The sequence below is a fragment of the Hemiscyllium ocellatum genome, chromosome 37 (genome assembly GCF_020745735.1).
Source record: "Hemiscyllium ocellatum isolate sHemOce1 chromosome 37, sHemOce1.pat.X.cur, whole genome shotgun sequence".
Classification (NCBI taxonomy): domain Eukaryota; kingdom Metazoa; phylum Chordata; class Chondrichthyes; order Orectolobiformes; family Hemiscylliidae; genus Hemiscyllium; species Hemiscyllium ocellatum.
Genome location: NC_083437.1, coordinates 15,288,185 through 15,302,283, shown reverse-complemented (window position 1 = coordinate 15,302,283; position 14,099 = coordinate 15,288,185). Strand labels below are relative to the sequence as shown.

The window sequence follows — 14,099 nt, the reverse complement described above, 5'->3', positions numbered from 1 at the left end:
GCACTCAATGCAGTATATGTATTCATTTACCAGGGGAGCGGAGTCAGGAGAGGAGAGGGATTTTCTTGGGCATTCTCCCAGCTTAGCTCCTCTGCTAGCTGTTAATTATGCCCATGTTTGATATTTATTCGTTTGGCATAAACAGTGTTAAAAGAATGGCATGTGCAATGACACATTTGTACTGGGACCTGCTGAGGAATGCAGCTCATGCCACGCCAAATAAAATTGTTGCAAAGTCAGTTCTGAAAGCATCAGGAGGTGGATTTTTGGGCAAGGTTATTGCTCAATGGTGACGCTGCTATTGGTGACCCTGGCTCCGTACCACCCCGCCCACCACTGCGAGTCCTTTCCTCCATGTGTAAACATTACCTATCGTACACCAGGCCCATAGTTTGAGGAAGTGTTTGATACCTGCAGAAAAAGCAAAGCAATTCATTACTGAACCATCAGGCGGGAATAGTCACATTCAACAGCAGCTGGTTTTTATACAACGTCTTTTTACATAGTACACATCCCAAAGCAACAGGAATATTAAGGGTAGTGTGGCACTGTAATTCATTGCTAACAAGAACAGTCAAAGTTTTGTAAACCTGAGATGTTGAAGATTATATTTCTAACTAGAGGTACTTGTCCATAAACATCCCTTCCCCTTTAACCATAACTTTTGTCATGTGTAAATGATGGATTTACTCATTTTTCACGTACCTCCCTCCATTTTGAATCATTCCACTGGGGGCCACTCTTGTCAGTCTTGTACTCCTGGATCTTGCTCATGTCTTCAGAGAGGAGCTCAACATGTAGTTCATACTCAAAACCACAATCATGCCTCCCTGCGTACCTTAGGGGGAGGAGGATAATCATCGCAAGCAAATGAGAGCAGGCACCTCTCAGCGAGTACATCAGTATTGAGACAGCATGGCGTACTCATTGGATTTCATCATCCACTATAGTGGGATGTGAACCCATTGTCCTGGGCCGTTCTTTACTAGTCTAACGACATCACTATATCATTATCACCCTCCTGCACTGCATGGCATGTGTTGTCAAGTCAATCAACCACAGAAGGCATCACAGTAAAACCCAATCAAATCCAGATATCATGTTTACACAGAATCAGAGAATCCATACAGTATGGAAGTATACTATTCAGTCTTAATCGACCCTGCAAATAGGATTTCACCTGGACCTCACTGCACTCTATCCTTTTAACCCTGCATTTCCCATGGTTAACCCATCGAGACTGCACATCCCTGGGTAGTACAGGCATTTTAATGTGGCTAATCCATCTAACCTGCACATCTTTGAACATGTGCACCTATTTCAGGAAATCCTGCTCGATGCTTTTTTTCCTTCTCAGCTTATTCACGGCTGAAAACATAGAACAACCTGACATACAAATATTGAAGGTTCCTGATATGCCCAGTGAAATGATTATATATGGAGCATTTCTTGATTATATGTTTTACTGAAATATGTCTCTTGATTAAACTTGAAATATAAGCCATAAACATTAATTTAACCTGGAGCAGTGTTTTGTAGAGGAATAAGAGAGTGCTATTTTCTGGGTCTGTAGTTTGAAAGAAGCAAAAATGGCCTTCAGTAGAGTGATATGCTCTTCTTGTTGGATGTGGGAGTTTAGGGAAAGTTTATGTGTTATTGAGGATTATATCGGCAATAAATGCCATTGGTTGCGAATCCTATCAGATTGAATAGATCGGTTGGAGACACTGTTCGAGGCCATGAGGAATTTACAAGAGCAAGGGGATGTGATGGATGGCAGTTAGAGGAAGGGGGAAAAGTTGCATATACAGTCACATAGATGGGTTAACTCCAGGAAAGGTAAGAGAGGTAGGCAGGTAGTGTCTTCTGTGGCTATCCTCATTTCAAACTGTTTTGTAAAATGTAGGGGGTGATGGATTTTCTGGGGAATGTAGCACGAACAGCCAAGTTTCTGGTATTGAGACTGGCTCTAATGCAAAGAGGGATACGTCTGGTTCCAAGAGATCAATTTTGTGAGGGGACTCTCTAGTCTAAGGCACAGAAAGATGTTTCTGTGGCCAGCAGCGAAAAATCAGAATGGTCTTGCTGCCCTGGTGCCAGGATCAAGGATGTCTCAGAGAGGGTGCTGAATGTTCTCAAGGGGAAGAGGGGCCAACAGGAGGTCATTGTAGACATTGGAACCAATGACATCGGAAGGGAAAAGGTTAAGATTCGAAGGGACATTACAGAGAGTTAGGCAGGAATTTAAAAAGGAGGTCCTCAAGAGTAGTAATATCTGGATTACTCCCGGTGCTATGAACTAGTGAAGGCAGGAATAGGAGAATAGAGCAGATGAATGCATGGCTGAGGAGCTGCTGTATGGGAGAAGGATTCACATTTTTGGATCATTGGAAGCTCTTTTGGGGTAGAAGTGACCTGTACCAGAAGGACATACTGCACCTAAATTCGAAGGGAACAAATATACTGGCCGGGAGATTTGCGAGAGCTGCTGGGGAGGATTTAAACTAGTAAGGTGGTGGAGTGGGACCCAGGGAGATAGTGAGGAAAGAGATCAACCTGAGACGGGTACAGTTGTGAACAAAGGTGAGTCAAACAGTCAGGGCAGGCAGGGTCAAAGCAGAGAACAAGGTCGGACTGAAATTAAACTGCATTTATTTCAATGGAAGAGGCTTAACAGGGAAAGCAGATGAACTCAGGGCATGGTTAGGAATATGGGACTGGGATATCATAGCAATGACGGAAACATGGCTCAGGGATGGGCAGGTGTGGCAGCTTAATGTTCCAGGATACAACTGCTACAGGAAGGATAGAAAGGGAGACAAGAGAGGAGGGGGAGTGGTGTTTTTGATAAGGGATAGCATTACAGCTATGCTGAGGGAGGATATTCCCAGAAATACATCCAGGGAAATTATTTGAGTGGAACTAAGAAATACAAAATGGATGATCACTTTATTGGGATTGTATTATAGACCCCCCCAATAGTCAGAGGGAAATTGAGATACAAATTTGTAAGGAGATCTCAGCTATCTGTAAGAATAATAGGGTGGTTATGGTAGGGGATTTTAACTTTCCAAGCATCGACTGGGACTGCCACAGTGTTAAGAGTTTAGATAGAGAGGAATTTGTTAAAGGTACAAGAAAAATTTCTGATTCAGTATGTGGATATACCTACAAGAGAAGGTGCAAAACTTGACCTACTGTTGGGAAATAAGGCAGGGCAGGTGACTGAGGTGTCAGTGGGGGAGCACTTTGGGGCCAGCGACCATAATTCTATTAGTTTTAAAATAGTGATGGAAAAGGATAGGCCAGATCTAAAAGTTGAAGTTCTAAATTGGAGAAAGGCCAATTTTGACGGTATTAGGCAAGAACTTTCAAAAGCTGATTGGGGGCAGATGTTCACAGGTGAAGGGACGGCTGGAAAATGGGAAGCCTTCAGAAATGAGATAACGAGAGTCTAGAGACAGTATATTCCTGTCAGGGTGAAAGGGGAGGCTGGTAGGTATAGGGAATGTTGGATGATTAAAGAAATTGAGGGTTTGGTTAAGAAAAAGAAGGAAGCATATGTAAGGTGTAGACAGGATAGATCGAGTGAATCCTTCAAAGAGTATAAAGGAAGTAGGAGTATACTTAAGAGGGAAATCAGGAGGGCAAAAAGGGGACATGAGATAGCTTTGGCAAATAAGATTAAGGAGAATCCAAAGGGTTTTTACAAATACATTAAGGACAAAAGGGTAACTAGGGAGAGAATAGGGCCCCTCAATTCCAGCAAGGCAGTCTTTGTGTGGAGCTGCAGAAGATGGGGAGATACTAAATGAGTATTTTGAATCAGTATTTACTGTGGAGAAGGAGATGGAAGATACAGAATGTAGGGAAATAGATGGTAACGTCTTGAAAAATGTCCATATTACAGAGGAGGAAGTGCTGGATGTCTTGAAATGCATAAACATGGATAAATCCCCAGGACCTGGTCAGGTGTACCCTAGAACTCTATGGGAAGATAGGGAAGTGATTGCTGGGCCTCTTACTGAGATATTTGTATTATTGATAGTCACAGGTGAGATGCCAGAAGACTGGAGGTTGGCTAACATGCTGCCACTGTTTCAGAAAGGTGGTAAGGACAAGCCAGGGAACTATAGACCAGTGAGCCTGACCTCGGAGGTGGGCAAGTTATTGGAGGGTTTCCTGAGGGACAGGATGTACATGTATTTGAAAAGGCAAGGACTGATTAGGAATAGCCAACATGGCTTTGTGCATGGGAAATCATGTCTCACAAACTTGATTGAGTTTTTTGAAGAAGTGACAAAGAGGATTGATGAGGGCAGAACATTGGACGTGAACTATATGGACTTCAGTAAGGCGTTCACCAAGGTACCCCATGGGAGAATGGTGAGCAAGATTAGATCTCATGGTATAAAGGGAGAACTTGTCATTTGGATACAAAACTAGCTCCAAAGTAGAAGGAAGAGGGTGGTGGTGGTGGAGGGTTGTTTTTCAGACTAGAGACCTGTGACCACTGGAGTGGATCGGTGCTGGGTCCACTACTTTCCATCATTTATATAAATGATTTGGATGTGAGCATAAGAGGTACAGTTAGTAAGTTTGCAGATGACACCAAAATTGGAGGTGTAGTGGACAGCGAAGAAGGTTTCCTCAGATTACAACAGGATCTTGACCAGATTGGCCAATGGGCTGAGAAGTGGCAGATGGAGTTTAATTTAGATAAATGCGAGGTTCCATATTTTGGAAAAGCAAATCTTATCAGGACTTATACACTAAATGGTAAGGTCTAGGGAGTGTTGCTGAACAAAGAGGCCTTGGAGTGCAGGTTTATAGCTCCTTCAAAGTGGAGTCGCAGGTCGATAGGATAGTGAAGTAAGTGTTTGGTATGCTTCCTTTATTGGTCAGAGTATTGAGTACAGGAGTTGGGAGGTCATGTTGCGGCTGTACAGGACATTGGTTAGGCCACTATTGGAATATTGCATGCAATTCTGGTCTCCTTCCTATCAGAAAGATGTGAAACTTGAAAGATTTCAGAAAAGATTTTGCAAGGGTTGGAGAATTTGGGCTACAGGGGGAGGTTGAATAGGCTGGGGCCGTTTTCACTGGAGCGTCGTAGGCTGAGGGGTGACCTTATAGAGGTTTATAAAATCATGAGGGGCATGGATAGGATAAATAGACAAAATAATTTCCCTGGGGTGGAGGATTCCAGAACTAGAGGGCATAGGTTTAGGGTGAGGGGGAAAAGATATCAAAGAAACCTAAGAGGCAACTTTTTCACACAGAGGGTGGTATGTGTATGGAATGAGCTTCCAGAGCAAGTGTTGGAGGCTAATACAATTACAACATTTAAAAGGCATTTGGATGGGTGTATGAATAGGAAGGGTTTGGAGGGATGTGGGCCAGGTGCTGGCAGGTGCGACTAGATTGGGTTGGGATATCTGGTTGGCATGGACGAGTTGGACTGAAGGGTCTGTTTCTGTGCTGTACATCTCTATGATTCTATGACTATGTCTTATAGTCTTATAGTACAGTTTTGCAAAGTGTCAGAAGACAGTACTTCCAGTAATATTCAACTCAGACTTTGAAGGGGTGGGTATTGTGCTACCTCACTGACTGAAAGACAGTGTGCTGCTTCAGCAGTTTCAGGGCAATCCCCAGTTTTAAAAGGAAAGACTGAAAGAAAATGGCCTTTTGTGAAAAACTGGTCAACCTGGCCTCTGTGCAGGCAGGATTTCCCAGCAGGCCTGCTAGAATTAGGACACACCTTCTTCTGGGGACATAGAACCTCAGAGGTATGAGATAACTCGACCAACAAAGCGACGCATGCCAGACATCGAATCAAGGAACAGGCATAGAAATGGTACTGAACCTCGAGACTGTGAACAATGGAGCCTATTGAGTTAAGGGGATAATGATTAACTCTAATCTGAAAACAGTTTGGGAGGCTCCATGAAGTCATCAAAAGTTCAGTGAAGTTAATTTGGGATGGTATCGACCCTTTTGTTTCCACGAATGATCAGGTTAATCCGGCCCCAGCAATCTCCGGAGATGCTTTGTGAAATGAGGGGTGGAACCGGCTGGCCCTTTGGAATCACATGGATAAAGGGGGCAGCGGGGGCAGCAGGGCCAGCTATCGGGGGCTCTTTTCCTTTTCACTCTGCTCACTCTGAGTTTGCTGAGTCTCTGGGCACCAACCCTTTGGGGCTGAAGACATCGACCCTGTCTGTGACCCCGGACTTGGAATTCTGCAACAACACCCCGAGGCAGAGAGGGAGCCCCACTGGACAAGCAACAAGTCCCCCTGAGACAGTAAGGCCTGGGGCACTCATACTCTGGAGTATTTGGTTAGGCCTAGTGGGGAGAGAGGTTGTGTAATTCTTAAAGTGTGAGTACCCTGTAAATTGTGTAAGGTTAAAGATTTATGTCGCACCCATTCCAGTTTTCTTATGTTTTATATCAGAATATCGAGTATAAGTTTCATCGAAGTATTGTACGGACTGGGCAAGTTGAATTTTTTTATGTAGTAAAGTTCCCTGGTAATTTTGAACTCATATTTGAGTCCGTCTGTGTGCACCAATTCTGGCTGAGTTCACCGCAGATCCCAGACTATAATTTCAGTGTCAAGGACCGAAGGGTGATCTGGACGATTTGATCTGCCCACTCAAGGGGGATTGCTGGCCAGGATAAGCAGTTTGATCTCTGTTTTTCTCTCGCTTTGGGATACAGCCCGAGTGGTAGGTACCAGGTGGCCATTGTCTAGCCAGCAAGACAGGGAATGACCCAGACATTGGTGGCAATCATGATTACTGTGCGGAGATACGTTCCGACTGGCTGGTCAGGCTATAAACAGTGAGTTCGGTTCAGGTTGTCTCTCCAGCAGAGTTGCCCTAGTTGCATTCCAGGTTTTTGAAGTTCCCACAGCCTGCTGGAGAGAGACCACCACAGTAATTGGTGAACCCCAGGCATCGGCCTGAGTATGGGGTAAAGGAAAGAAGTCCCTGCACACTTCCCAACTTACCAGTCCCGCACTGTGATAGGAGGTTGGATGTTATCCAGGATCTCTGCCTCAAATCCTTCCGAGATGAGGTTAATCAGTTGAGATTTTTCGCACCACCTTAATTGAGAGAAAAATGCAATAAGTGAACTCTGTTCTCAACAGCTTTTGCTAGAACTTCCATACTTGGCTGTGAGCAAGACAGTTGCTTGCTCCTGCTAAAGACCGAGCTCAAACTCTTTCATGCTTCATCTATGCAGTTCTGTTTGATTGAGCCATGCAAAGACCACAAATCCAATGGTGAAATGTTCAATCAGCCATGATTGCACTGAATAGCGAGGCACGTTTTGATGGGGCTGATTGGCCTACTCCAGTTCCAATGACACTGATCAAGTGGGGATGGCTGAGTCCAGCATCAGCCTCACCTCTGGTACTAGTCTTCCCTTTCTACTGACCTGGAGGGTTCCAACACAATGACATTTCACAACTCACAGAGAGACAATTCAGCCTATTGAGCTCATGTCCCAGCATTCCTTGTAAGCCACAAAGCCCCATGAGTGTGCAGCAACTCTGATATTCTGTGCGCACCAATCAGAGTCAGCGCGCTAATCACGGCAGGATTTGAGTTCTGCTGCCAGGATTCACTGTCGCGGATCGATCTTAGGGGCCAAGGCAGCTATTCGGAAAATTAGAGGGAATGCTGGGGCTGGTCCCGGAGGCCGGGATAAATCAAAAAGGTGTTGAGGGACTGCGACCCACGTCTTACCCGTAAGAGGTGACAAAATATTTCTGGATCTCTGGATTTGGAAAGGGCTTTCCGAAGTGTCCTGGAAGGTCTTCCACCTTCCATCTATCTCCGCCGTTACTGGTGAGTTCCCAGAAGGCAAATTCCTCTGTCAAAATTGGAAATGGCGAATTGTTACTGCAACCATTGATCGGACAGTTTTAAATGCAACCTGTGACATTGATGAGCATTTATATTTTAAGGAGGTTACACCTTCCCAGTAGACTTATCCAATTCCATTTCATCCCAGTTGATTTATCTTTTGCCCACCCAATCTTCACATTCATTCAGGAAAAGGTGGAACAAATGCTGAAGGTAGGGGCTGAGAACAAAGGGGTAAGCGATAGGAGGAAATGGAGCCCAGAGAGACAGAACACTATACATGGGATGGGTAATAGTGAGGAGAAAGTGAGGACTCCAGATACTGGAGATCAGAGTCAAAGAGTGTGGTGCTGCAAAAGCACAGCAGGTCAGGCAGTATCCGCGGAGCAGGAGAGTCGATGTTTTGAGCTTAAACGCTTCATCAAGAATGTGGGGGAGGCCCAAGGGAGCTGAGAGATAAATGGGAGGGGGGGGGGGGGGGGAGGTGTGGGGCTGGGGCAAGTTAGCTGGGAAGGCAATAGGTGAGGGGTGATGATGACAGAGTAGAGGCAAGAAAGGATAGGTGGGAGAGAAGATGGGCAGGTAGGACAGTTCATGAGGGCGGTGCCAAGTTGGAGGATAATGGGGAGCCAGGGAGAAAGAAAAGCTAATAATGGAGACTCTAAGTGGGTGAAAATGGGTCAGCCGTGCTAACAGCAAGTAAAAAATGAGGTCTGCAGATGCTGGAGATCACAGCTGCAAATGTGTTGCTGGTTAAAGCACAGCAGGTTAGGCAGCATCTCAGGAATAGAGAATTCGACGTTTCGAGCATAAGCCCTTCATCAGGAAGCACCCTATGTAATGGCAAGGGCTGAGGTGTGGGGGTGGGTAAAGGACATGGAAGATGGTGCTTAACGTTACTGAACTCAATAATGAGTCCTCAAGATTGCAGGGTCCCCAAGCGGAAAATGTGATTCTGCTGTTCCAGCTTCACTGAGCCTTGCTGGAGCACTGCAGCAAACTCGAGTCAGAGATGTTGCCCGGGGACTACAGTGGTGTGTGGAGGGGCAGGTTACTGGAAGCTCTATCATCACATGGTCTGATTTCAGCACAGCCAGCCCGTTAGGGGCAGCAGTTACTAACCTGCATCAAGTTAACTCGGGGAGCAGTGTTAATGGTTTCAGTCTCAGCTGGAAATTCTGCCCAAGATAATTCCTGACCAATTACATGGCCAGCAGTTCTGCACTGTCAACAGCGCCAATTGGAAGCAATGGCCATTATTGGAATTGCAGGTTAGTGTAGCTCAGAGGATTTGGAGCTGGGTTCAAGATGATGGGAATTGGGGGGAAGCGGGAATAGTTAGGGGGTTGTGGGGGTCATCTTTGGGCAGTGGCCATTCTGAGGAGCATCAGCTCCTCCAAAAGGAAGACCTTCCCAGCTTGCCTGATATGAGCCAAAGTGTGGGCTCCTTCCCCAAGTTGGGTAAAACTCCAGGAAGGTAAGGCCATTTGGTGAGCGTTAAGGAAACTGATAGTCCTCAGGGTAAATAGGTCACCCCATCCCCCGTAAAATTTCATATCGCTCAGAGGGAGGCAATAAGATGGTGGGAATGTCACCCAATGGACTCTATATGCTGACCCCCAACCTTCAAACCTGACAGCGAGGAGCAGACAATATAGTTCCTGGATTCCTGATGAATATTAATTCCTCAATCACCATCTTTAAAACAGATTCCCTGGTAAGGTCCCCCATTGCTGTCTTTGCACAATTTGATCACCATTGTTTCCCAGATTACACCTCAAAAGTACTTAGCTGCATGGGCTTTGTAAAATTCTTCATCCACGTTGATGGTCATTTCTTGGTCTCACCCATTTGCTGAATAGGATGGATAGGAAGGGAACAATCTAGGATTGATTTGAGTGAGGCGTTAAAACGACCAAAGGATTCAGTAAGGCTGATGTTCGACTTCCTCTACTGAGGAAATGGAGAGTAAAAGAATTAACCTCAAAAACAGAGGCAAAGTGTTTAACAGAGAAATCAAGAAAGACCTTTTTTCACGCAGAGTCATGTGGATTCTCAAAATGGCTGGAGTTGCTATAGTAATTGAAGGTGAGTTGTGTGGTGGTAATGTCATTGGATTACTATATGCAGGCCAGGTAAATGTTCTCCAGACATGGGTTCATTTCCCATCACAGTGAAGTTTGAGTTGATAGATTAATGCTCATTTTACTGAGACTATAATTGCTTGCTAATGTCCGTGAGGGAAGGAAATCAGCCATCCTTAGTTGGTCTGGCCTACATGTGGGCTCGAGTAATGTGACTCTTAAAGGTGGAGCAAGCCCCTCAATAAAGAATAGATTATGAATGCTGGTCTTGCCAGCGATGTCCATATCCTATGAAAGAATACATTTTTAAAAATGGAGTTTTCAATGAAAAGACTTACTTGGTATTTGAGAATCATAGAATCATAGAGATGTACTGCATTGGTACAGACCCTTCCGTCCAACCCATCCATGCTGACCAGATATCCCAACCCAATCTATCCCACCTGCCAGCACCCATCTCATATCCCTCCAAACCCTTCCTATTCATATACCCATCCAAATGCCTCTTAAATGTTGCAATTGTACCAGCCTCCACCACTTCCTCTGGCAGTTCAATCCATACATGTACTACCCTCTATTTCTGGGCTCCTCAACCCTTGAGAAAAGACTTTGCCTATTTACCCTTTCCATGTCCCTCATAATTTTGTAAACCTCTATAAGGTCACCCCTCAGCCTCTGATGCTCCAGGGAAAACAGTCCCAGCCTGTTCAGCCTCTCCCTACAGCTCAAATCCTCCAACCCTGGCAACATCCTTCTAAAGCTTTTCTTAACCCTTTCAAGTTTCACAACATCTTTCCAATAGGAAGGAGACCAGAATTGCACGGAATATTCCAACAGTGGCTTCACCAATATCCTGTACAGCCGCAACATGACCTCCCAACTCCTGTACTCAATACTCTGACCAATAAAGGAAAGCACACCAAACGCCTTCTTCACTATCCTATCTACCTGCGACTCCACTTTCAAGGAGCTATGAACCTGCACTCCAAGGTCTTTTTCTTCAGCAACACTCCCTAGGACCTTACCATTACGTTTATAAGTCCTGCTAAGATTTTCTTTCCCAAAATGCAGCACTTTGCATTTATCTGAATTAAACTTCATCTGCCACTTCTCAGCCTATTGGTCCATTTGGTCCAGATCCTGTTGTCATCTGAGGTAACCTTCATCACTGTTCACTACACTTCCAATTTTGGTGTCCTCTGCAAACTCGCTAACTATACCTCTTATGGCGCATCCAAATCATTTATATAAATGACGAAAAGTAGTGGACCCAGCACCGATCCTTGTGGCACTCCAATGGTCACAGGCCTCTAGTCTGAAAAACAACCCTCCACCAACACTCTCTGTCTTCTACCTTTGAGCTAGTTCTGTATCCAAATGGCTAGTTTTCCTGGAACTCCATGAGATCTAACCTTGCTAACCAGTTTCCCATGGGGGAACCTTGTTGAACGCCTTACTGAAGTCCATATAGATCACATCTACCACTCTGCCCTCATCAATCCTCTTTGTTACATCTTCAAAAAACTCAATCAAGTTTGTGAGACATGATTTCCCACACACAAAGCCATTTTGACTATCCCTAACCAGTCCTTGCCTTTCCAAATACATGTATATCCTGTCCCTCAGGATTCTCTCCACGGCGGCACGGTGGCACAGTGGTTAGCACTGCTGCCTCACAGCGCCAGAGACCCGGGTTCAATTCCCGACTCAGGCGACTGACTGTGTGGAGTTTGCACGTTCTCCCCGTGTCTGCGTGGGTTTCCTCTGGGTGCTCCGGTTTCCTCCCACAGTCCAAAGATGTGCGGGTCAGGTGAATTGGCCATGCTAAATTGCCCGTAGTGTTAGGTAAGGGGTGAATGTGGGGGTATGGGTGGGTTGCGCTTCGGCGGGTCGGTGTGAACTTGTTGGGCCGAAGGGCCTGTTTCCACACTGTAAGTAATCTAATCTAAAAAAAAACTTGCCCACCACCAATGTCAGGCTCACTGGTCTATAGTTCCCTGGCTTGTCCTTACCACCCTTCTTAAACAGTAGCACCACATTATCCAACCTCCAGTCTTCCAGCACCTTACCTATGACTATAGATGATACAAATATCTCAGCAAGAGGCCCAGCAATCACTTCTCTATCTTCCCACAGAGTTCTAGGGTAAATCTGATCTGGTCCTGGGGATTTATCCACCTTCATGCATTTCAAGACCTCTAGCACTTCCTCCTCTGTAATCTGGACACTTTGCAAGATGTCACCATCTATTTCCCTACAGTCTATATCTTCTATATCCTTTTTTACCATGAATACTGATGCAAAATATTCATTTTGTATCTCCCCCATTTTCTGCGGCTCCACACAAAGGCCGCCTTGCTGATCTTTGAGGGGCCCTATTCTCTCCCTAGTTATCCTTTTCCCATTAATGTATTTGTAAAAACTATTTGGATTCTCCTTAATTCTATTTGCCAAAACTATCCCATGTCCCCTTTTTGCCCTCCTGACTTCCCTCTTAAGTATACTCCTACTACCTTTATACTCTTCTAAGGATTCACTCGCTCTATCCTGTCTGTACCTGACATATGCTTCCTTCTTTCTCTTAAGGAAAAGAAAACCAAAAAAATCAAAAGATTTAAACAATCTTTATCTAAGGCACAAGAACGTTGTTAGGTGAATTGGCCATGCTAAATTGCCCATAGTGTTAGGTGCATTAGTCAGGGGAATGGGTCTGGGTGGGTTATTCTTCGGCGGGTCAGTGTGGACCTTTGGGCCGAAGGGCCTGCTTCCACACTGTAAATAATCTAATCTAATCTTGAGTTGCAGATCAACCACAGGCTCAAGGGGCTGAATGGCCTCTGTCCTGCCCCTAATGTCTCCATGGGTTCCTTGCTTTGATTCGATTCCCTACAGCATGGAATCAGGCCCTTCGGCCCAACCAGTCCAGGCCGACCCTTCAAAGAGCAACCCACCCAGACCCATTTCCCTCTGACTAATACACTGCGGGTAATTTAGCATGGCCAATTCACCTAATGACATTCTTGTGCCTTTGATAAAGATGGCTAGTCCACCTAGTTTACACATCCTGGCACAATTTAGCATGGCCAATCCACCTGACCGGCACATCTTTGGACTGTAGGAGGAAACCGGAGCAAACCCACACAGACACAGGGAGAATGTTTAAACTCCACACAGACAGTCACCTGAGGCTGGAATTGAACCTGGGACCCGGGCACTGTGAGGCAGCAGAGCTAACCACTGAGCCACCGTGCCATCCATCATAGACCAATGCCTAAACAACACACACACACTTCAGGAGAACACAAATATTCTTCAGCTTAATCTACGTTACCATATATTTCTGGGACAAACCTTCTCCACATGGGTTCTTGATTAGATTCTTTATTGAGGACGTGCAAAAATAAACTGCACACTGGTCTTCCTTTTTCTTCAGCCTCAGTGACCTTTTGTGTTGAACTTTTACGTTTCGCCCATCCACAAGCTTCTTCCAGTGGTGGCAGACCAGTCTACAGGTCAAAACTAACTCTCCTGCCGGGATGTAGGAGAGAACTTTGAGCAGCACCTGCTCGGGTAAAGCCTCTATGTTGGCCATCTTTCCAAACCTGACCTCCAGCAGAGATTCTGTTTCAACTGGGGGGAAAAGAAAGCTCAGAGGAATGGATTCAGATTTCAATAAAATTGGAGCAAAAGACAGAAGCAGAACTGGCTTAGCACGTTTGCGAAGAAAAATATGCAGAAACTCAAACAGAAATAGCCCATTCAGCCCATTCTTTCAATCCTAACTCATATCATTCAATTTCTTTCTCATTTATATGTTTACAGGTGTGCTTTAAAGGCATCTATGTGAATTGTCTCAACTACTCTCCATGCAGTTCCTAGTTCGTTGTAGGGCTAACAAAGTTTCTCCCAAATTTACTGTTTGATTTAGTTAGTGGCAACCTACATTCATGCCCCCCAGTCAGTTCTGGGAACATTTTTGTTCTGTTCCTATCCTAACCAAATCTTGCAAGATTTTAAAGTCCTCATCCCTCAACCCCTCTCCCCAACCCAAAGGTCTTTTCTTTAATGGACAATAGTGACCCTCTTTGTTGAACTGAAGGGTTGAACTTGCACCGAAGGCAAATTTTGAACTAAG

At 45.1% G+C, this 14,099-nt stretch overlaps 1 protein-coding gene across 1 annotated transcript; it reads right to left on the bottom strand.

The window, feature by feature from the left end:
• Positions 1–341: 341 nt before the first annotated feature.
• Positions 342–13,556, bottom strand: LOC132833719 (F-box only protein 6-like). Its single transcript, XM_060852228.1, has 5 exons — positions 13,316–13,556; positions 7,761–7,887; positions 7,019–7,114; positions 706–838; positions 342–411 (listed from the first exon to the last, which is right to left on the bottom strand). Exons 1-5 carry the CDS (start codon positions 13,554–13,556, stop codon positions 370–372), a joined length of 639 nt encoding a protein of 212 aa, XP_060708211.1. The 3' UTR covers positions 342–369.
• Positions 13,557–14,099: the final 543 nt, after the last annotated feature.

Bases quoted from the DNA above. Each gene is read 5' to 3' on its own strand.
- LOC132833719 (XM_060852228.1), bottom strand. From the start codon at position 13,556: ATGGCCAACATAGAGGCTTTACCCGAGCAGGTGCTGCTCAAAGTTCTC. The intron at 7,888-13,315 runs GTTTGTCCCAGA...CAATTTTGACAG, and splicing joins CAAGAACCCATGTGGAGAAG to AGGAATTTGCCTTCTGGGAA. The intron at 839-7,018 runs GTAAGTTGGGAA...CCTCCCCCTAAG, and splicing joins CCTATCACAGTGCGGGACTG to GTACGCAGGGAGGCATGATT.